Source organism: Dendrobium catenatum, unplaced genomic scaffold (genome assembly GCF_001605985.2).
Source record: "Dendrobium catenatum unplaced genomic scaffold, ASM160598v2 fragScaff_scaffold_1105, whole genome shotgun sequence".
NCBI classification, from domain to species: domain Eukaryota; kingdom Viridiplantae; phylum Streptophyta; class Magnoliopsida; order Asparagales; family Orchidaceae; genus Dendrobium; species Dendrobium catenatum.
This window is the reverse complement of record NW_021319567.1, coordinates 2,655,346-2,676,295: the sequence shown is the minus strand read 5'-3', so window position 1 is coordinate 2,676,295 and position 20,950 is coordinate 2,655,346. Positions and strand designations below refer to the sequence as shown.

Here is a 20,950-nt window from a genome sequence, read left to right as displayed (position 1 = left end):
AAATGATATGTATTTCAATATATCACAGACGAAAATAAAGCATGATACTGAACATTGCGAAGTTGAAATGTTGGATGAAGATCCTAACTTGCCTATGACAATAGGAGAATTCTGAAAGAAGTGACAAGGCATGTCATCGCAACAAATATGTGGAATGCTCATGTAAGGATTTCTATATGCATTTGTAATATTTCATTTTTGAATACATTTTTTAGCTATTTCAAGATTTTTTTTATTTCAGATAAATTGTCAAAATAATTGATGGTTAAGAGAAAGTTACTCTTCAATGCAAGAAATATCAACTTCTCTATCATATTGCAGCGTACTATCATGTAGTAGTTAATTGGTGTACAAAAAAAATTATTCATAGTGTCATGTACTCTTACAACTTTTATATGTTTTTATTATATGATGTTATGTTAGATTTATTATTAGGCCTAGAGTCATCTCAAATTTATAATCAGAATATTGATGTAATTTAGAATTAGTTCTTCAATTTTAAATCTCCAATTATTTTAATATATTGCCAAACAAATTTTTAAAATTTAACAAAATTTAACATTTATCATATGAAATACTTTTCAGGATTTATGAGCATCAGATTTCCAGGATTTACTAAATCAGTTGAATCCACTACGATACCAAACACCCCTGAGTATACTCAAATAGCCTCTCAAGTTAGCGGAATTCAGCTGCTGCGCAGGTCCATGAACTCCACCGGCTCTCGCCGGCGGTCATTGCGTTCCCTACCGCCAACTGAAGCCATAGAAATCGGCTATGCTCTCTCCCTCACCTCACGCCTGAAACTACTCCTCACCTTCTTTCGCTCCGATCCGGCTGTGAAGCCCATTGACGAGTGGCAGCTAAAGCTCTCCCTCCTCGACTTTCTCCGCTCCACGCTCTCCCTCAACGTGCACGACGAAGACCTCGTCCTGCGAAAGCGTCCCGATCTCCACAAGCGCAAGCGCGACGAACCCGTCGCATCCGGAACCCTCTGCATCCGGGATTTTGACTTTATTAAACACAAGAGGCGAGGAGACGATGACGATGATACAGATGAGGTACTCGAGAAGAAGTTTTTGGATTGGAGGGCTTCCTTCTTGGATCGTTTGAGCGGGATCGAACTAAATCTGGAGGGCGTCAAGTTTCGAATGACCGTTGAGGTTCCCCCGTCCGATGACTACGAGGCGATGAAGAGGTTATGGGAGGATTATTATGCTTCGCAGCTGCTGGATGGCCGTAATAAACATTACCTTTTAGTAGTTCTGATTGCTTGAAATTTAACATTTCACTAGTCATTTGTATTCGTTCTGAAAGAGATTTTAACTGTAGGTAGCTATTCCAAGGGAGTGGCTCGGAGGCCTGACACAATTATTGTCCAAGGAGTTCCTTCAAGGTGGTTTGCAGAGCCAAGGGTGTCCTCTAAGCCTTCGATGCTGAATACTCATACCATCTTTTCGGTTCTTGGAAAGATAAGGTATGCCTTTTAATCAATCAAAGAGCTATATTTTTGTTCAATGTTAGGGTTTAGGGTGTAGCAAGAGCTCAATTTATTCGCTGGGAACTTTTGACTCTCAGGATGCCTGAATTCAAGGATATTTGGCACATATGCAACTGTGCTCTTGAGAGTATTCATTGATTTATTCATAATGAAAACAGCGTATTTAATTGGGTTCTAAAGCAAGTTTTGGAATTTAGGTGTGTTGAAATATTCACGAGGATGCTCACAATTTAGCGTCTATGGATTTTATGATGATCCCACACATATACTTATAAGTTGAAATTAACTTATAAGATGCACATGATTTTTTTACGTGAAAAAATGTAGAAGGGGTAAAACCATGCATATTTGAAATAGTTTTAATAATGTGAATTAATGATTATAGAAGGCGCTCATACCATGACTAGATGAGACGTCAATGCAACATAAGAGACTTGAACCATGAGAGCCCTATCTTGTGGTTGTAGTAAGAGGAGTCTTAGGGTGTCAGACTTGTAATTAAGTGGTGAGTGATATTAGTTGGTGATTAACTTGATCATTTGCTTGATTAGAGGAAGACTAAGTTGACGGAGAATGTCAGAAGTTAGGAGACATTGGGAGTCTTCTTGGGCATTTGTCTGATTGGAGAGGAGATCAGATGACTTAAAAGACGAGCATTGGTCATCAATTGCTGATAAATGTCAGATGTTGATCATTGATAAGTGAACGTTAGATGTTAGTTGTTGGTAGACTTTAGGCGAAGATTGCCGGTGAATGCTCAAAGTGTGGTGAGGTGATGGTGGGTGACTAAAATGGTCATTTTCTTGATAGGAGGGGAGTGGCCAGGAAACCAAGATGATGTATGTCATATGTTAGTTGATGGATGTTATATATTGCAAGGCTTCAAGTGACGTTTCATGAGATATGTTAGAAGTTGGATGATAGTGGGCGTTCAATTTAGTCATTCTTTTGATTGGATATAACACTAGGCGGCTTAGAAGATGAATGTTAGATGTTAGTTGCTTGTAAGTGTCAGACAGTGGTGAACAAAGCTATAAAGCAACATTGTGAAGTAAGCTTGGTTATTCTTTTGATAGTATGGAAGATAGGGCTACAAAGAAGTCAAGCGTTGGATGTTGATCATTGGCATATATCGTGCTATGATCAATGAGAAATGCTGAGAGTTAGAAGACGTTGGACGATTGACTTGCGAATTCTTATGATATGAGGGGAGATCATTTGATTGAGAAGACATATATTAGCGGTCAATGAACAGTGGTCATTAGTAGGATTTGGATATTAATCAACGCGGAATATGGGTGGCAATTTATAATTGAGTTGATTGTTCTTTTGTATGATGGGAGACTGGGGGGTGCGAAAGATAAATATTGGTGGTTAATGGATGCCAATCATTATCAATAGCTGTTGTGGCAGTTAACGACAACTGTTAATGTTGGACCACGACTTGTCAAGGATGGCCACTTAAGTCGATAGATGGCATTGCACAACAAATTATGGCCGACATCACATCATTTGATGACTGTTGTCATGTGGTGGATGCCGATAGGCATTGGTGTTGGTTGATGCCTGACAATGGGTGATGATATAGTGCTCTAGATTTCTATATGAATCCTAAGTTATTTTTTGTGATAAAAATCCTCCCATGAAGGTGTAAAAATAACATTTAGGCATTTTAGAGGGGAGGGTTCTGCTCATCTTTACGAAAATTTGGGCACTCAATTGGATGATATGAATATATTCACTTTATTCCTTTAATGACTTTTGGAGGAAATTTCAATGCCTTAACAAGCTTAGAATTTTATGACATTGGAGCCACCAAATTCTTCTCATCGAGATGCTTGTTTTTCCATCTTGAAAGCATTATTGAAAACTTCTCTAAGATTGTAAGACATTCAATTAATCAAGCGACCCAATTGTTGACAGGTGTTTGCTGAGAGGAGTAGAGGAGGGCATTTGTGAAAATCACTAGGAATAAAGAAAAGAACAAGGAGTATGTGCATTCGTAGATCTAGGGTAAAGAGGGCGAGGAACTCTTGACATGCTATAAAGGTCTAGTAGAGATGGTGACTGCAACAATGACGATGTGTGATACGATGCGTGATTGAGCATACATACAAAAGTGGTGGCGGTAATAGCTTGCAGGTATGATATCCTGGCTTAGATTTGGACATATACGTGGGGTGCAAGCACAAGTGACAGAGCAAATACAAGGGCAGGCTTTGTTTTGGGGTGAAAGATTAGGCTTATGATGGGCTCAATATGTTGGGTGTGAAATAATTGAAAAAGAAAATAGGAAGGTCTCAGGCGCATACAAGGGCTTGTGGTGAATGGCTTGAACACAAGGGGGTGATGGATAGGGTTGGGCTAACCCTACTCAGATGCCATGTTAGAGTGGAAATCTTTTTTTTTTTTCGCTTATTATTCATTAGAAGACCACTTAGTTTATAATAAATGAATGAATGCATTGTTTTAAAGAACAACCTGTTAAACATACACGTCACTAAATATATATTATTTTTCTAACTTGATATTTTCCTATTAAAAAGAATCTAAAATAAAATAATAAGGATGAAATAGAAGATAAAAAAAATGATCAATTTTTTAATTTTCTAGTCTCAATCCACAAGATTTGTTCTTTCGACTGGTGTAGACCTTCAAATCTCCAACGCTTACACATGTCAGAGGATTTACTCCTGTGTATTTGTCCATATGAGGCTACTGATCCGCATGACATATAAACACGCTTATGCATAAAATTTACCTTGGTGTATGGGTTTGTTTAGTACTTGAAGAATATGTTACACTTAGATTTTTCTTAAATGGTGGATAAAAATACATAGATTTTTTACTAGATGGTTTGCTCACTACTACTACTTGTATTATGATCCCTTAACATTTTTTAATAGGAATCTTTATATTGCTGGCGGTGATGACACTGTTGAGAATGCAGAAGCAATTGCTGGTAATGTTGTGCCTGGCCTTCAGTGCAAGGTTTGGGTTCAATTTGAGAATTATGATGAATTCAGTAATGCAATGAGGGCGCTTTGTGGACGCTCAATGCAGAAGGTGAGAAGTTGTGAAAGGGCACACTTGATCTTATAACATTAACTTTATTATATTACTTGCTCGTATTATTGGTAGTTAGAAGTTCTTCAGCCCGATTCCTTGGCACATTCCCTGCCAAATGCACACAAAAGAGCACACCAAAAAGAAAAATTTCTCCCTATACTTCTATTTAATTAATGCTAAAACTTATACTGAAATGAAGGGGGTTTTAAATAATTATAGGGAAATAACAATCAAGCCCTTGAGCATTTAAATGGCATCCTCTCAATCTTCTATTATATCTCTGTATATAGATATACAAGCTTAATTTTTGTCTAAGGCTTCTTTTGGGACGGCTTTCTTCCTACTTCTTAAAGTGGCTTATTTTTGTACTAGAAAGCTGCTTTAAGAAGTAGGAAGAAAGCCGCCCAAAACGAAGCCTAAATCTCGGTTTTGGTGTAACTTATATTTACTTAATGCATAAGTGGAAGTAATTTTGACTAGAATCATTACTTGAGCTCATTCTTTTCCTGATTCTCTAGCACATCATCTGCCTAGCAAACACATGGAGCAACAACCAAAAAGGAAAATTTCTCCCTATACTTATGATGTTTTGTAAGATATTGTTATGTTGATTGTTCTTTGTAATAATGATGTTTTGTACTTAACATATTATTTTGTTATTTCAAACTGAGCATGCGTTTTGCATCATTGTCTGCATTTTCCTAGCAATTGTTGGACTAGGCCTTTGTGTCGTAATATAGTGTTGTTGGGATGATTAAATTAGCAGAGGATTGTTGATTACCCTTGTGCATTGTTATTGTTTTCCTTAACAACAATAATATGTTTCAGAGGAAGCCTAGTAAGGGATTGTCATGAGCTGATGTGAGGATTAAATGCTCTTAGGATTGGTTTGATACTTTTGGGTTCGACATGAGACCCTGCCCAGGAATAGAAGCCTAGTAAGGGATTGTCAGATAAATCTTAGTGCAAGTGCAGACGTAGTATGATCAAGCTGCAACACATAAACATACATGTTGATGTACGCATCAAATTCTCCTTGGATTGCCTTTGAGTGAGGTTAAGTTAGCAATGCAAATGCAAATATATATATATATATATATATATATATAGGAATATTTCTTAATAATATTGGAGTATAATACGTAAAAAGTGTGTATTATATTTTTTTTGCCTTAAATTTCATGCATTTTTTTGTATTTTTCAGAAAACAAAGCTCACATACTGAACCCGCAGTAGCATTCAGAATATTGATGTGCTCATATTAATATTCACACACTGATTTTCCGAGTATACAGTTCGAAATTTTCATCCCATTACAGAGGATACAAGAGTTATCTCAAAACTCAGAATAACCATATGCTCATTTCAATGTTTATATGCTCATCCTTAAATGATGTGGATGCGGTTGAGATCAATAATTCTTTTGAATTTGTTATTTTGAAAAGCTATTAATGGTGTGATTAAAATGCCAGTAATAAATGACTTGGAACTTCTAATTAACAAATTTTAGCCTCTTTTAAATAGTCAAATATATATGCCATTTGGTTCATATTGATTTAGCATCGTGAGGAATGCTTTTCTCATCTTTTATTTATAAATCAGGTTGCTCCAAGCAACTTTTTTTCCCTATTCTTTTATGGATTAATTATTTTGTGTGGACGTCGAGCGCAATCCAAAGACCAACCAGAATGTGCAACGTCACCTCTTCGCTCGGTACCTCTGATGTGGCGTCTGCCGTGCCGCATTTTAGTTGGTCTCGGGATGACGTTCTGCCACACAAAATAATTTCTCTCTTTTATGAGCCACAGGCTCTCCTTTTTACAAAAGCTTTCTTTTATCTTCATTGCTCCGTATCTTTGAACATTAGCCAAAATTGACTGTCACTTTATGCAGCAAGGTTCACGTCTCAAAGTAAATTATGAGGTAACCTGGGATAAAGACATTTTTTTCAGAAATGCACCGCAAAAGCCCACAAGAGGCCAGGAAAGGATACAAGAATCATCAAAGAATGTAAGAACTGAAGCTCCAAGCTACGAATCTAAGGACCTCCAGTCAGATCATGATGGTGCAAGGATGAGAAGGTTCAGGGTAGGTGCTCTGAATTCTGATACCTTTTTAAATCACTTATAGGAAAATAATCAAATTTCTTTAAATGCGTCTATAATAGCACAGTTTGATATAAGTGGTGGTGTTTGTTCAATCATTTATGTTGAACTCATCTAAAATAAATCTAATATTTCTTCTTGCTAGACTAAAAAAATTGATCAAACTATCCGAGCTATTTATTTTTCTTTGTTACACCAATCAAATTGGCCTCTATAATTAACCACTATATACAGCTCACCTTGACCTGTTGGTTGAGAGCTAAGACTTCCAACTAAAAGGTCTTGGATTCGAGTCTTTGTTACACCAATCAAATGGCCCTCTATAATTAACCACTATCAAAAGGGCATTGGATTGAGAAACTAAAGCTACGTTTGGGACGGCTTTTTTATTGCTTCTTAAAGCTGTTTTTTAGTTAAAAATTTTAATTTTTGAACTAGAAAACTGCTTTAAGAAGCAGTAAAAAAGCCGTCCCAAATGAAGCCTAAGTGTTTGATGAACAAATATCCTTTATCTTATGAGCAAGTCATCAATCTATTTGGGAATTTTGGCCAAATACCCCAAACCATTATTTTTGTTCATGTCAAAAGTCACTGAGCTAAGCTGATATAGTGATGCAACTGGTGTTTTGTGACGTTTTGGCGATTTTTTGCGGGTATCATTCTGATTTGGTTACTGATTTTGTTTTCATGTGCGGTTATATGCAGGATTAAAGCTCTAGAAAATTGCTGCAGCAATCAGGCAGTGACATAGAGAGGTTCCTGGGAGCTGAATATTCATGTTTATGAATGCCAGGTTATTCTATTCATATTTCAGTCTTGCATAAAATCTTTGAGTACCGCTATTCTGATGTATATTTAAGCTAAAACTTGTAAGTTGTATGTCTGATTTTTGGTTAAATGATAATGTCTTCATCAAAGGTTGTAGATTCAGAAAAAGAGTCATTTTCATGAGAAATTATTCTGTCCGGACGCCGAACGTCATTCGGAGACCAATCAGAATGAGCCATGTCAGTACCGCGTCACTGACGTGGCTCATTCTGGTTAATCTCTGGATGTAGAGCTGCGTTCTACGTCCGTATAAAATAATTTATCATTTTTCACACCAATCAACTGTTGTATAGCTTCAATAAATCCCACAAGATGACAAAGAGTAATGATCCATGATCAATTCATAGTTTTTTTTTGATGAATTGGCAATGGGTGCTATATGTAATCGTATAAGATTTTAATCTTTCTCTTGCCACTTCTAACTTCTAAGTTTTTTTAAAGACCTTAGTTAGGCAACATAGCATATAGATCACATAAAAATTTATGTGTTCTACATACATGGGCATAAGTTCATCATCTTTTTCTCATTGATGTTCATCTTGTTTTTTAGCTAAATATGAGTTTTTTTTTTTTTTGGACATTTTTGTCAATTAAGACAAACTCACAAACATCATATATGCAAGCCTCAAATCTAAAATCTATTGGTTGGTAGTCAAAGCTCCTAACCAACATACCAAGATAAGCTGCATCTAAATATGAGTTTTTTATAAACATTAAAGCTTCGTTTGTGACAATTTTTAACCATTGCTTTTAATTTTTTTGTAATATAAAGCAGCTTCAAAAAAATAGTTAGACAACTATTACAATCATAATTTTTATTTGGTCTTTGATTTTTGATGCTTTCAAAAAAAAAAAATATTGAAAAGCTACTTTCTACAATAACTTTAATAAATTATTTTATGCAGGAAAAAAACTTTCAAATGAAACCTAATAAATAATTTTTATCTGTCCGTCCATTGCTGCTTGGAATGTTAGAGGGTTTTCTTCCTCTAATAAGGTATCTCATTGCAAAATGTTAGTTCAATCTCTTTGATTGGACATGATTTGTATTCTAGAAAATAGAATACAGCTTGCTAATCTCTCTGATCAGAGCTTCTTCAATAGTCATCTGGATGAGTTTTTTTTTTTGGGACATTTTTGTCAATTAAGACAAACTCACAAACATCATATATGCAAGCCTCAAATCTAAAATCTATTGATTGGTAGTCAAAGCTCCTAACCGACATACCAACAGAGCTGCATCTAAATATGAGTTTTTTATAAACATTAAAGCTTCGTTTGTGACAATTTTTAACCATTGCTTTGAATTTTTTTTGTAATATAAAGCAGCTTAAAAAAATAGTTAGACAACTATTACAATCATAATTTTTATTTGGTCTTTGATTTTTGATGCTTTCAAAAAAAAAATATTAAAAAGCTACTTTAATTTCTACAATAACTTTAATAAATTATTTTATGCAGGAAAAAAACTTTCAAATGAAACCTAAAATTTATTTGAAAGACAGTATAAAATATACATGTTTGTATATATATTAGTGAGCCGAACACGATCAAACAAGATTGTCGAAATCTAATTTATTAAGCATGCAAGCTTATAAAGAAACATTTAAATTTTATCTAATTATTGAGAAAAAAAAAAAACATTTATGAGATGCTTTTTCAGTTTGTATGTAAATCTGTAGGCATTAAAAGTCATCAATGCACAGTAATTACAATAATGACATTTTATGTGAATTTATTGAAGGTATATCATATTATTTCATTCGGTGTATATTACCAAAATCTTGGCGTTTTTACAGCCTGACGCAGATTGTGTTTCCTGTAATCGTTCTTCGAAGATTTCATCAGAAGGAATAGAAAAAAAAAATATGTGAGAATATATTTAAAAATCATTAAAATTAATATTATATGTGAAAATTTTGTATTATATTAGTCTTAAAAAATAAATTTAACAAATTTAAATTTATTTTAATGTAATTTCAACCAGAATATTTTAACAGCAACAAAAAATCTTAACCCTAAACTTGTCATAGTAAAGGGTGAACTTGCATGGACCAAGATGAACTCACCAAGCTTATGACAAATTCGCCGAAATCTATAAGAACTTTCTAGAATCATAGGAAAATTCGCTTCATGGTTCACTTAGGCAATATCATTTGAGTTCAAATTTATTCAACCTTGCATATTCACCCAAACATTGGTACCAACTCTCTTGTGTTCGTCAAAGCAAGTCGACAATCTCTTCTAAGGTTTTATTTAGGACAACTTTCCCGCTGCTTTTTAAAGTATCTTTCTAGTACAAAAAAATTAATTATTGCACTAAAAAACTGCTTTAAGAAACAGCAGAAACCGTCGTAAACAAAGTCTAAATTGGCAACTTTCTTCAACCACACCAACAACTTCAGTCAATAAGCCAATTGGCTCAGAAAACAAACTTATGGTGGTAAGCATCAAGCCAAAATATCCAAATAAGTGATAATACTAGAAATTCATAAAAAGGAGGAGAAATTTATAACAACAAGAGAGAAATATCCTCTCTAATTTTCCATTTCCTAACTTTTGCCCATGTGGCTTTGTTAATGATGATGGCAATAATAGCATAGAGAAATTATTAGGTGCGGACAGCGGCCGGAGAGAACCGTCAGATTTTCTGTCTGTTTATAGTAAAAGCACAGTCAAAGCGCAACAACTATAGTAACTACAGCTGCGCTTTCACTATAGATAGAGAGAAAATCGTCCGGTTCTTTCGGTCCGGTGTCTGTACCTAATAATTTGGCTAGTAGCATAACTATTAAAGTGTATTTTAATATTCTGGAATCACGTTCTCTCCACATGAAGAAGACAGAACAGCAAATAGAGAGAAAAATAAAACTTTTCTGAAGTGAATTAAATAGGGAATATTCAGAAATAAAACTAAATAACTGAAGAAGGGTCGGCCTTAACAAAAAACCCTTTAATCCAAGGAAATAAGAAGCTAATGATGTTATAAGAAACATCACATTCAAAGAGAAGATGTGAAACAGATTCTTCATATGAGAAACAAAGCCCACATTTCATGTCAATTGCTATGCAATGCATAAAAAACACTCATAAGCCAAAGTGGTTAGAACTAGATTATAACAGTTTTAGGAGGAATTCAATGATGCTGTAGCAACAAAATCAAAAGAAATTCAAGAACTTGCCCGCGATTCCAATCTGGGAGCATAGCAAAATAAACTTAAATGTAACACAAAAAAAATGCTCACAAAGTTCAGTTTCAATATATTCATTAAAGAGATATAAGGTGAGGGAATTCTGGAATTCTATTCATAAAATGTCTATCTCTGCAAGATCGAAAAGTTGAAACTTGAAAGTGTCCCTAAGGCATAACCTATTTTAGACAAGAATTCAACTGGATGCTTCAATAAATCTCCTTTTGTAACACCACAAACTTATAATTATCGAGATATTGTCCGCTATAGCCTAATGACCTCACAGTTTTGCCCCATTGGTGTAACTTCCCAGGAGATCACCCATCCTAAAATTTCTCCCGCACAAAAACACTTAACATTTGAGTTTCTTAATAAAATTTCAACCATTACACCAAAAGGTGTCTCAATTTTTAAGTTTAGTTTCCTTCTACTTAGGGTTTCACACCTTTTAGCTTCATTATTGGCTAAATTCAAATTTTGTTAAATATCATCATTCACAGATTTAAATAGACTTAAGAATTTCCATCTCACAAATGCTAAACCCCAAATGAAACAGCTAAACAGTGCATCACAATTTCAGGTTTTAACCCTCAAATATTTGGATTTATAAGATAACAAAATCTTAATTTTTAGCCAAACAGGCCCCAAGTAGGAAAGCTAATTCTTAGATTATTTAGGGTTTATTTGGGACGGATTTTTTACTTCTGCTTAAAGCGGCTTTATAGTTCAAAAATTAAAATTTTAATACTAGAAAGTTGCTTTAAGAAACAGTAAGAAAGCCGTCCCAAACAAAGCCTTAGTCAAACAGAACAGCTACATGAGAGAAACAAATGCATCCAGAATATTTTCAAAAGAAATCAGTAAATAAAATAACAATAACAATGAAATTCATAACCATGAACAATGATAGCATTGCAAAACTCTCAAGGCTCGACCAAAGATAAGAAAGGGATTAGCATCACTAACAGAACAGTATAATCAAATGAAATCTTCTGGTGAGAAAGATATAGTATTATTATAGCTCATTTTGAGGTGAAATTAGTCTGTGCGGATACTGATGCTGTTCGAAGGCGAATCAGAGCACGTCGCATCACCCCTTTGCTGTGGGTCGCAGTTGTGTACCATGTGATGTAGCGCGCTCTGATTTGCCTCCGAACAGTCCAGTGTCCGCACAGAATAATTTCTCCATTTTGAGACAAATAAACAAGTTTACATGACAAATTCAAAAGCAACACAAATTGAATCAGTCTGGAATATATATAACCATATTAATCATAGTTGCATTCTAGACATTTGAGCAGCAATAACTAAACCAAATAATATAATTAGATTGATGGAGGCCTGGAGCCAATGACCATCTCCTCCCAAAATAAATGCCATAACTTTGGCATAAAGAGAAAGCTCTCAAAACAATTAGACATGAAAAAGGCAGCTATCAGTTGCAAAATTTAGATCATGAACTCCTGCTTACAAATGAAATCTGCAATCAATGCTAATTTCACAGTAAAGATTCAATTTTTGAGAAATAGAAATTTCATTGATAATCATTTCTCTTATTGCAAGATGCATTAAACAGTCACTAAGCCCACTCTATACAGGAAACTAAGCAACATGATGAGTTGGATGAGAAGACTCAACGTTATCAAGAACATACCCATCTAGAGCAATGTGCTTCAAATCAATAATAAAATTGTTTCTTAAAAACCCAAACCCAAATGTTCCATCTTCATATTCCCATATCCTACCCTCAACATTTCTAGGATCACCAGAAGAACCAGCCAGGTCAGGAAGAACCAGGTCATAGCTACAGTTGATGCAGAGGATGCGGGAGACAAGCTCCCTATCCATGTTGCAGTGAACTAAGCCAACAGACCCAATATGCTCCTTCATGCTATATATAGCACGTTCTTCTTTGGAGAATGGTGATTCCAAGAATGTAGTATTAGAAGTCCAGAAGACCGGGGAATAACCGGAGAAAGGCTCCGCCGAATCACCAACTCGCCGGCAGGCTATTCCCCCAACATCATCATGTGTTACAAGATAAAATTCCAGGCTCATGTCCTCAGATATCCCCTGTAAGAGGAAATGGTGACTGAGAAGAAATCTTCTATATAGTTAGATATCTTCTTTTTCACAGAAAAAGAAAACTAAGATGATGTAGTATCAGCAATTCATGCCATTCTTGCTAACTTTGAACTACAATTGACATTCAAAGAAGAAGAAGAAGAAGAAGAAGATTGACTATAGTTAACGAGTGCGAATAGAAGTAAACAATCACCTTCCATAATCCCTGCAAAGGTCTCGCAGGAGTCGGGAAATAGTTTGAAATCTTGACAAAATGCTCGGCCTCCCATCTCCTTCTTCCAAGCCTTTCCTTCTCCTTCTTCTTCCTTTGTCTTCTCAAGGATTTCTCCGCTCCAGGACTCGTTCTATTGGCAAAATACTGGTATATCTCCGACATCACCCGATCCGGAGGCGAGCCAGCCTCCACGGCCAGCACTTCTTCGGAATCGTCCATGTTGGGATCCATGCAGAAGCTCCGGGTTTCCTCGACCACGAAATGGTTGCATCCCATGAAGCTGATCGTCACTGGGATGACATCGGAGTCGGACAGCGGGTTATCGGGATGAAGGTAGCTTAAGGTCTCGCCAGCGGCCGATAGGCCGAGCCAAAGGAATGGGACCTTGCGGACGGCGTAGGAGGCGGCGAAAGTGGAGGGCGATATACGGGAGCCAATCATGCAGGAAGGGCTCCACTCAAAGAAAACAAGGGGCGGTGTTCCAGGGATCCCACTGCCGATGCGGCGCCAAAAGCCGATGAGTTGTTCCCAGCGATCCAGGGTTTTGTAGAAGCGGGGCGACGGGATGGCAGACCAGCGCCGGAGCTCGGTCTTGGAGCCCCATCGGCGTTCGCACAGAGCGAGCCAGAGGTCAGTCGAAGGGGAGGAAGGGCTGCAGAGGGCAGCGAAGCGGTGGCAGGTGCAAGCGAAGGCGGAGATCTCGATTGGGCGGAGGAACGAGAGGATGTTGAGCTGAACGTCATCAGGGAACTCCGAAAAGGACATCGAGCTTTCAAGATCCAGCGCCATGGGTGATGTTTCGGTGGAAACTGGTGATAATTTGGCCGCGTCGGAACTCTTGAATTTTACAAAGATTCAGCCTTGAATTGTTGCGCAAGAAACCCATTGAGCCTCTGGTTTTGGATTAATTATTCTATCCGTATGCCAAATGTGACCAATTAGAATGTGTCAGCTCACACTGATGCTCGGCACTATTGCCCGGTACTCGGTATTGACCTGACATAATCTGGTTGATCTTTAGACGATATTATGCATCTGATCTTTGCAGAAAATATGTACGTAGTCTGGATCAGAGAATTATCCGTATTCTATGAATGTGCATAGTAAAAACACAGTTATAATACACTATTATATTTTCACTGCACACTCATAAATATCAGACTGAGCTCTGTTCTAAACTCTGCACGTAATAATATCTCTTTTGATTAGCTATTAAGTATTAACAAATGAGGAAATACTAAAATTAGGTGAAATTATAAGAAGGGGCAAGTCAATAATGACATAAATTAGGAGAAGAAATATAAAATAAATAAAAATTAAATAGGAACAAGCATATCATTTAGTTTGACACATTTAAATGGGAGCAAACTTACCATTTAGTTTGGTGTATCCATTATTTTTATTACTAATAAATTTTTATTTAATTAATATCTTAATAAATTTATTTTTAGGGACAACCTAGAATACATAAAATTTTTTGACGTATTTAATAAAATTCACCAAAATATTTAATGCATTCAGAATGCATCAAATTTTTTAGTGAAATCTACGACAAACTAAATGGTAAGTTTGCTCCCATTTAAATTTTATTTTTTCCATGTTCTTCCTCCTAATTTATGTTAATGAGGTGCTCCTTAATATATTACCTTAAAATAAAAAGTAATTTAATTTTAGACTTGCTGGCATGCGCATGAGTTGCCTTCAGCTCTAGCCACCAAGCTTGTGCTCGGCCATGCAAACGATTGGCAAGAAGTGGACAATGGCTGGATTCTGATGTTGATAATCGTTGGAAGAAGAAGATGCTAGAACAATATCAGAGAACAAAATAGTAAACTCTAAGTAATATCATATCTCTCTTCTATGTTTTTTTTCTCTTTGAATATACTTGTTGCATCCTAGAAAATTCATGACGGTAGGGAGATAAAAAATTAGTGTTCTAACTTTGTACATATATTCAACACGCTGACATATAAGAAAAAGGGGTGCATCATTCATAAGAGATCATAATTTTGATGTGAAAACCTTTGAGAACGGGAAAAAACACACGGTCTTGCCTAGTGTGATTGAATCCACTAGTAGATTGCAAATGATGCCCTTCCTTAGGAGAAGGCAATAGCTCAATGTACCAAATATACATCATATAGAGCACTTTACATTTGGGGCTGGAAGAACCAAATGTCATAAGAGCTATTCTCAAGTGAGTGATGGCTTGTTCGTTTGGTTGGTAGGACTATGTTTGAGCGACAAGGTCAAAGAGAATATTGCCGTTGGATGACAGTGGTCAAAAGGATTGTAGTTGGGGAGTGACGGATGTCAAAATGACCATAGTCTGATGACGGTGATCGAAAAGACTGTAGTCAAGCGACGGTGGTCGAAAAGATCGTAGTTGAATGATAACGGTTGGAATGACTGTAATTGGGCAATGATGGTCAAAGTGACTGCAGTAGGCGGGCAACAAAAGTTGGAGAGATTGTAGTTGGTGGGATCCGATATTTGGAGGAACCATAGTATACGAGCAATGGTGGTTGGAGGGATCGTAATCGACGGGTGAATGTGGTCAAAGGGAACATTGTTGGAGGGCAATAGTGGTCAGATGGACTACAATTGGCGAGCGATGGTGGTCGAAGGGGCCGTAGTCGGCGGGCAATAGAGGTCAGAGGGATTGTAGTTGACTGCTAAAGGAGGTTGGAGGGATTGTAGTCGGCGATGGTCGAAGGGATTGTAATTAGTGGGCAACATAGGTCGGATGAAGGCCCTATTATAGCTTCCAGATAGAGATTTAATGGCAATGGTCGCTTAGAGGGACAACAACGACACCCTAGTAGCAAGAGTTTGCTGACGGTGGTACTGGGGTGAAGTTCCAAGATGCTTCCAGCCTGAGAGCTCTATTGAGTCCCTAACTTAGGGTCTAAGCTTGCAAAAGGCCAAGCCCCCGTTCATGTGGGAAGATGATATCTATTTATATATTTCTAGAGTGACATGTTTTGTAAATATGGAGAAGACTGAGGGGTAGATTCGAAGTGCTCCATTGGACAGCCCATATTGATTCCCTAGATCATATGACATTTGCTCAGCATTTAATTGCCATAATGATGTCGGAATTAAGTGATCTTGAGCTATTTGGATTTGTCTCGTCGAGCCGCACATTTAACCTATAAAGCACATCATATTTCGATATCATTCAACCATCCAATTAATGCTTTGAACTTTTAAAAAATATTTTAAGCCCTTTATTTGAGTCCATTTGGGCTCAAATTGGACCGATTTTGATATCGTTGAATTCGTCTCCTTGATACGTTCAATTTGAGTATAAGTATGTTGAAATTGGAGTTCAGATGAGCCCGAATTTAATTTTGTAAGTTGCAAACTATAATATGCCTCAATATTCATGATCGATCAAGACAATTTTTGGTGACATATCAGTGATCAGGGGGAGTTCAAATTCATTAGATGCAAAAGATAGTTACAAAAGAGCCAAAGCTACACTGCAAAATTAATAAAACTAGAAAAAGCTGCATATAAAAGTAGCAATAGATTTTATCAATAATGTAAAAGTAGGCCTTTCTTCTTTCAATAAAATATATTTTTATGGATTTAATCAAGCTTTTAGGGATTTTAATTATCTTTTTTATTATAAATATGGTATATTTGATGCTTTGAAAATCCTTTCTAAGATTCTTTTTTTATTATTTGAATTCAGAATCCGGACTATAGAAATTCTCTTTGCCTATCTTTGCTCTTCTGCTTCAAGCCCGGGACAATAGTTGGACTGCTCCCCACTCTTCCTGAAAGCTAAGATTTGAACATACTAATTAATTATGATGGTCTCTAAATAGATATTATAGGGGAAGATTAGGCTTGTTATGCAATGCATTTCAAATATAGGCATTCTATTAAAAAAAATAAAAATTAAAAAAAATAAAGAAAAAAAGTATTTGTTTGATGAATTTCAGATAAGACATAATCTATCAATAAATTTATAATTCACCACTCAGTTTAATTTTAAAGTATTTGAAAATTGTTAAATCTGCCTGATTTTTCAAATACATTGTAAATTTTCTAATATTGGATTTGTAAGTTGCTGCCAGCCATTATCTCCATCGTCGGCCACCGCCTGCGGCCACCTACTTACCATTGACCACCACCATCGCTATATTATGTTATATTCTTGAGGTTAATTTTCCGATGCTATTTCATTTGTGCATGTGATAGTATAATGATTTGAAAAAAAAAATATTTGGATGGCTTCTAAGTAATTTGTCATTTTAATTGTTAAAAATTTTGAAATTTAGGACAGCCTGAAAGGAGCTATTATTCTATGCGGACACCAGACAGAAGAATCGTCCGGTTAAGTGTCGGGTACCCAGCAATACCGAGGGGTACCGAGCACGGGTACTGAGCTCAGTACAGAGCAATGGAGTGACATTACACATTTTTATTGGTCTCCAAACGCTCTACGGACTCCGCCCAGAATAATAAATCGCATGAAGACATTTTGGACTCCTTTTATTATTATTATTTTGGAGTGATTTTTGTGGGTCTGAGATGGTGGGCGGAAAAAGTTTCACCGGGACCCACTAATAAAAGGTTTGACTTTTAACTGCCAGGGTCAACAGGCTACCATGTGCTAAGGCTCCATTGGTGTAAAGAATTGTTCTTTGAAAAATCAGTTATCCAATTGTTGGTCATAAGGTCTTATTTATGAAGATGGTTGGCAATCATTCAAATTTATTTTGATACTGATTTGAAATCTTCACACCAAAAATCAAAATTGGTTCCTCTTAAAGATTTTTTAATATTTTAAAATTTTGATATTTAGATTTGATGATATTATAATTTTTTTTAAGAATGTTGTCAAATTAGTTGTCATTTACTTATTTTCGATAAGTAGTCGCTATACATTTTTTAATATGATTTTATATTTGGTCGTTCTATCTTCGAATTATGTTATGTAACACTTCATTCGGGCTGCAAGTGAGCTTGTAACTCCCTAGGAGGAGAGATTAATACATGCAGAGTCCGGACTGAAGCTGCGTTCGATTTTCATGAGTGTGCGCAACAAAAACGTAGTGTTGAAGTCTGCACTTTTATTGCACACACTTACAAAATCGAACATTTCTCTAATATGAACTCCGCATGTAATAATCTCTCCCATAAGAGAGCTTATCCAACTAAGATTTTAAGCTCAAGCTTAGCCTGATTAGACTCACGATTTGGTTCTTAAGCTTGCTAGCTTATTAAACTACTCATTTAAATTAAAACATATTTCAAAATTAATTTTAAAACAATATTATAAAGTAATAATAACCATTTTAGTTATTTCATAAGTTAAACTCAAGCTTAATAATTTTCGAACAAGTTGAATTCAATCTCAATAAATGAACTCGAGTCAAACTTAGCTCGAGCTTAATAAGAATAAAACAAATTTAACTTTATTAGATAGATAATCGACTCGACTCTACTCATTTATACCCAAAAGCTTTCTTGTTAATAATAACTGTTATTAATCTTATTTTTTTAGTATTAAAAGTGTTTTGTTATTAATTTAGCTTTATAGAAATATAAAACCAAACTGCTTATTTTTCTCCACTTTAGGGTTCATTTGGGACGGCATTTTACTATTTCTTAAATCAGCTTTCTTGTACTAAAAAACTGATTTATGAAGTAGTAAGAAAGCCGTCCTAAACAAAACCTTAAACTCATTCGACCACAACAAATCCTTCTGCTGTAATCTTTCAAAGTAAAGACATACCAAAAATTTTCACACATTCTTTGCTTGAAATGTAGTTCAACTTTTTATTAGATTTGATCCTTCAATTGTTACCCGAAATTGAAGCAACGAATACTTAAGAGATCAAATTTTCTGATCAAGATGGACTTCAAAATTCCTTACTTTGAATGCAATGCAAAAATTTATGAATTGCATTCAGATTCAGATACTTTAAAGCTCACAAATTTTTTCCATTAACAATGTAGAGGTAAACAAATATTGGATTGGGTTGAGCTCTTTTGCCCTGTTCTTCAAATCCTTGGAAATAAGAGAACAAATAATCTGTGAAGCAGAAGTAGAATAGAGTAATCTGGAAAGAAAAACTAGAAGACAACCAACAGATCTCAAGCAGATTCTGAAACTATAAAAGCAATTGAATTTTTCACAATATAACAGATCCAATGAGGAGCAGAAAGCCATTATATAACAGGTTTAATGAAATCCAGTTTTCATAAGATCCACACTATAATTATAAGGTAAAACAAAAACAGAGGATGAAGAAGATAGAAATGTCTACTAGATAGAAACTGGAATGCGATTAAAATTCCCGAAGAAGATCTCCTCCTTTGCAGCCCAAAGCCCGTTCATTTCTTCTAAAAGCAAGCGTCCAGGAGGCAACAGCAGCAAAGGGCAGCCAAACTGTGATAAATAATAGAGCAATCAGCAATTTATTCTAAGAAAGTTATTATGATTAAAGTTCCTAAATGGATCAATTGTGATCTAAGAGTTTTTTCAAGTATTCCTTTTTTTTTTTCAGTATATCATTTCAATGAAAACGAGGATGGAAACAGTGAAGAAGATGAAGCTAATTTGTTTCATGATCCTCTACTTGGATGGTTCTGAGAATATTTATCGAGAAAGTAAAGAAGAAACGAGAAATACAGATTTTTAGTCTAATTTAATGATTAAAAATCAGATCACGTAAGAAAATGAGATGAATTCATGTCATTTAAATAACAATTTATTAGAAAAGGATAGAAACGAAATAATTTTGTTTATTTGCAGTTGGCCCATCAACAAATCGACAGAAACGTTATCCCAAAGCAAAAACGTGTTAGCGACGGCGATTGGCCTTAAGGCGCGTGATAGCGCTCACCGAGGTCGCCGCCGGGAACCACCCGATTGCCTTAGCCCAGCCGGAATGTAAACGATCCACCCATTAATCGAAGAAATTAAACCAAAAAGAAATCTATAATTCTCCATTTGAGTTTGTGCGCGCCAAAATTGAAAGAGATAGAGAGAGAAACAGAGAGAAAGAGTTTGATCTCACCATCCCTCCATGAAACTCGGTCCACTACTCTGTTGCTGAGGCGGCGGCTGCTGAACGTACTGAGGCGGCGGATAACCCCCCGGCGGCGGGTATCCTCCCGCCGGATAACCCTGAGCCGGATATCCCGGTGGCGGGTAGGCGTCCTTCTCGTTCCCGTACCCGTACGGATAACCTAATCAAATTCCACATAAAAAAACCATCAGATTCGAAATCTTTACCAATCCTGATCTCACGAACCACACAAAACCCTAGAAATCAAATCAATCCAAGATCGCAAGATCAAAATCCATCACCTTGCGGCGGAGGAACTCCAACGGGCGGTTGCTGCTGGTTATAACTCATCTCGATCACGTCGGCGGCGAACGGCGACAAAAATTCTTCTCGGAGCTGAAATCGATAGGAAGAACTGTTTCGGTTCTTCTGAATTGGGGGCCTCTCTTCTTTTATAGTGGAGAGAAGTTTAAAAAAATTAAATTTAAAATTAATATAAGGGAAGCTTCGACCCGGCCCGGCTCGGCCCGCGGTAAAACCGTGTGGATCCTTAGAGGCCAAGGAAGCGTGGGGTTACGGCGCATGCGGGCTTCCGCGTGGCAGTTGCGTTATTTTGTTACTTGGGGAGGTGTCCAAGTTGGATATTATTATATAAAAGGAAAATTTTCTTAATAAGAAAAGGACAGTAATTTTTTTTAGTAAATAAAAAATTTAATTTTATTATTGAGGATAAGTTGTTTTTTCAATAATAGTACAGAATGATTTGAAAATGGCAAATCTCAATATTCTTTTACAGTAAATATTCACCGGACTGCAAATATTTATTTGAGATGGTTTTAGCATTTTGTAAGCAAATTTGGTTGGGATAATTTTTTTGTTGTTTTATTTTTAATATTGTAATTATAGTTTTATTAACAGTTCTTTTT

General features: G+C 36.0%; 3 protein-coding genes across 4 annotated transcripts; 1 reads left to right on the top strand and 2 right to left on the bottom strand.

Annotated features, from left to right (window-relative positions):
- Positions 1-649: 649 nt before the first annotated feature.
- Positions 650-7,592, top strand: LOC110092284 (A-kinase anchor protein 17A). Of its 2 annotated transcripts, none has more exons than XM_020816769.2 (5): positions 650-1,242; positions 1,333-1,477; positions 4,408-4,567; positions 6,464-6,658; positions 7,381-7,592. In XM_020816769.2, exons 1-5 carry the CDS (start codon positions 708-710, stop codon positions 7,384-7,386), a joined length of 1,041 nt encoding a protein of 346 aa, XP_020672428.1. In that variant the 5' UTR covers positions 650-707; the 3' UTR covers positions 7,387-7,592. The 2 variants fall into 2 exon arrangements, with proteins under 2 accessions (XP_020672428.1, XP_020672429.1); XM_020816770.2 differs by having other exon boundaries at positions 651-1,239.
- A 4,617-nt stretch (positions 7,593-12,209) lies between these two features.
- On the bottom strand, positions 12,210-13,869 carry LOC110092307 (F-box protein At3g12350). The gene is made up of 2 exons (XM_020816802.2): positions 12,973-13,869; positions 12,210-12,767 (listed from the first exon to the last, which is right to left on the bottom strand). The coding sequence occupies exons 1-2, from the start codon at positions 13,780-13,782 to the stop codon at positions 12,297-12,299; spliced, it is 1,281 nt and encodes a 426-aa protein (XP_020672461.1). The 5' UTR covers positions 13,783-13,869; the 3' UTR covers positions 12,210-12,296.
- A 5,284-nt stretch (positions 13,870-19,153) lies between these two features.
- Positions 19,154-20,488, bottom strand: LOC110092286 (cysteine-rich and transmembrane domain-containing protein WIH2-like). The gene is made up of 3 exons (XM_020816771.2): positions 20,327-20,488; positions 20,034-20,205; positions 19,154-19,402 (listed from the first exon to the last, which is right to left on the bottom strand). Exons 1-3 carry the CDS (start codon positions 20,373-20,375, stop codon positions 19,357-19,359), a joined length of 267 nt encoding a protein of 88 aa, XP_020672430.1. The 5' UTR covers positions 20,376-20,488; the 3' UTR covers positions 19,154-19,356.
- Positions 20,489-20,950: the final 462 nt, after the last annotated feature.

Excerpts from the sequence above, each read along its gene's own strand:
- LOC110092284 (XM_020816769.2), top strand. The coding sequence starts at position 708 with ATGAACTCCACCGGCTCTCGCCGGCGGTCATTGCGTTCCCTACCGCCA. Across the intron at positions 1,243-1,332 it reads GCAGCTGCTGGATGGCCGTA|GTAGCTATTCCAAGGGAGTG; the intron begins ATAAACATTACC and ends TTTTAACTGTAG. Across the intron at positions 4,568-6,463 it reads GTGGACGCTCAATGCAGAAG|CAAGGTTCACGTCTCAAAGT; the intron begins GTGAGAAGTTGT and ends CACTTTATGCAG.
- LOC110092307 (XM_020816802.2), bottom strand. The coding sequence starts at position 13,782 with ATGGCGCTGGATCTTGAAAGCTCGATGTCCTTTTCGGAGTTCCCTGAT. Across the intron at positions 12,768-12,972 it reads CTTTGCAGGGATTATGGAAG|GGGATATCTGAGGACATGAG; the intron begins GTGATTGTTTAC and ends TTCCTCTTACAG.
- LOC110092286 (XM_020816771.2), bottom strand. The coding sequence starts at position 20,375 with ATGAGTTATAACCAGCAGCAACCGCCCGTTGGAGTTCCTCCGCCGCAA. Across the intron at positions 20,206-20,326 it reads TGGAGTTCCTCCGCCGCAAG|GTTATCCGTACGGGTACGGG; the intron begins GTGATGGATTTT and ends GAATTTGATTAG. Across the intron at positions 19,403-20,033 it reads CCGAGTTTCATGGAGGGATG|TTTGGCTGCCCTTTGCTGCT; the intron begins GTGAGATCAAAC and ends TATTTATCACAG.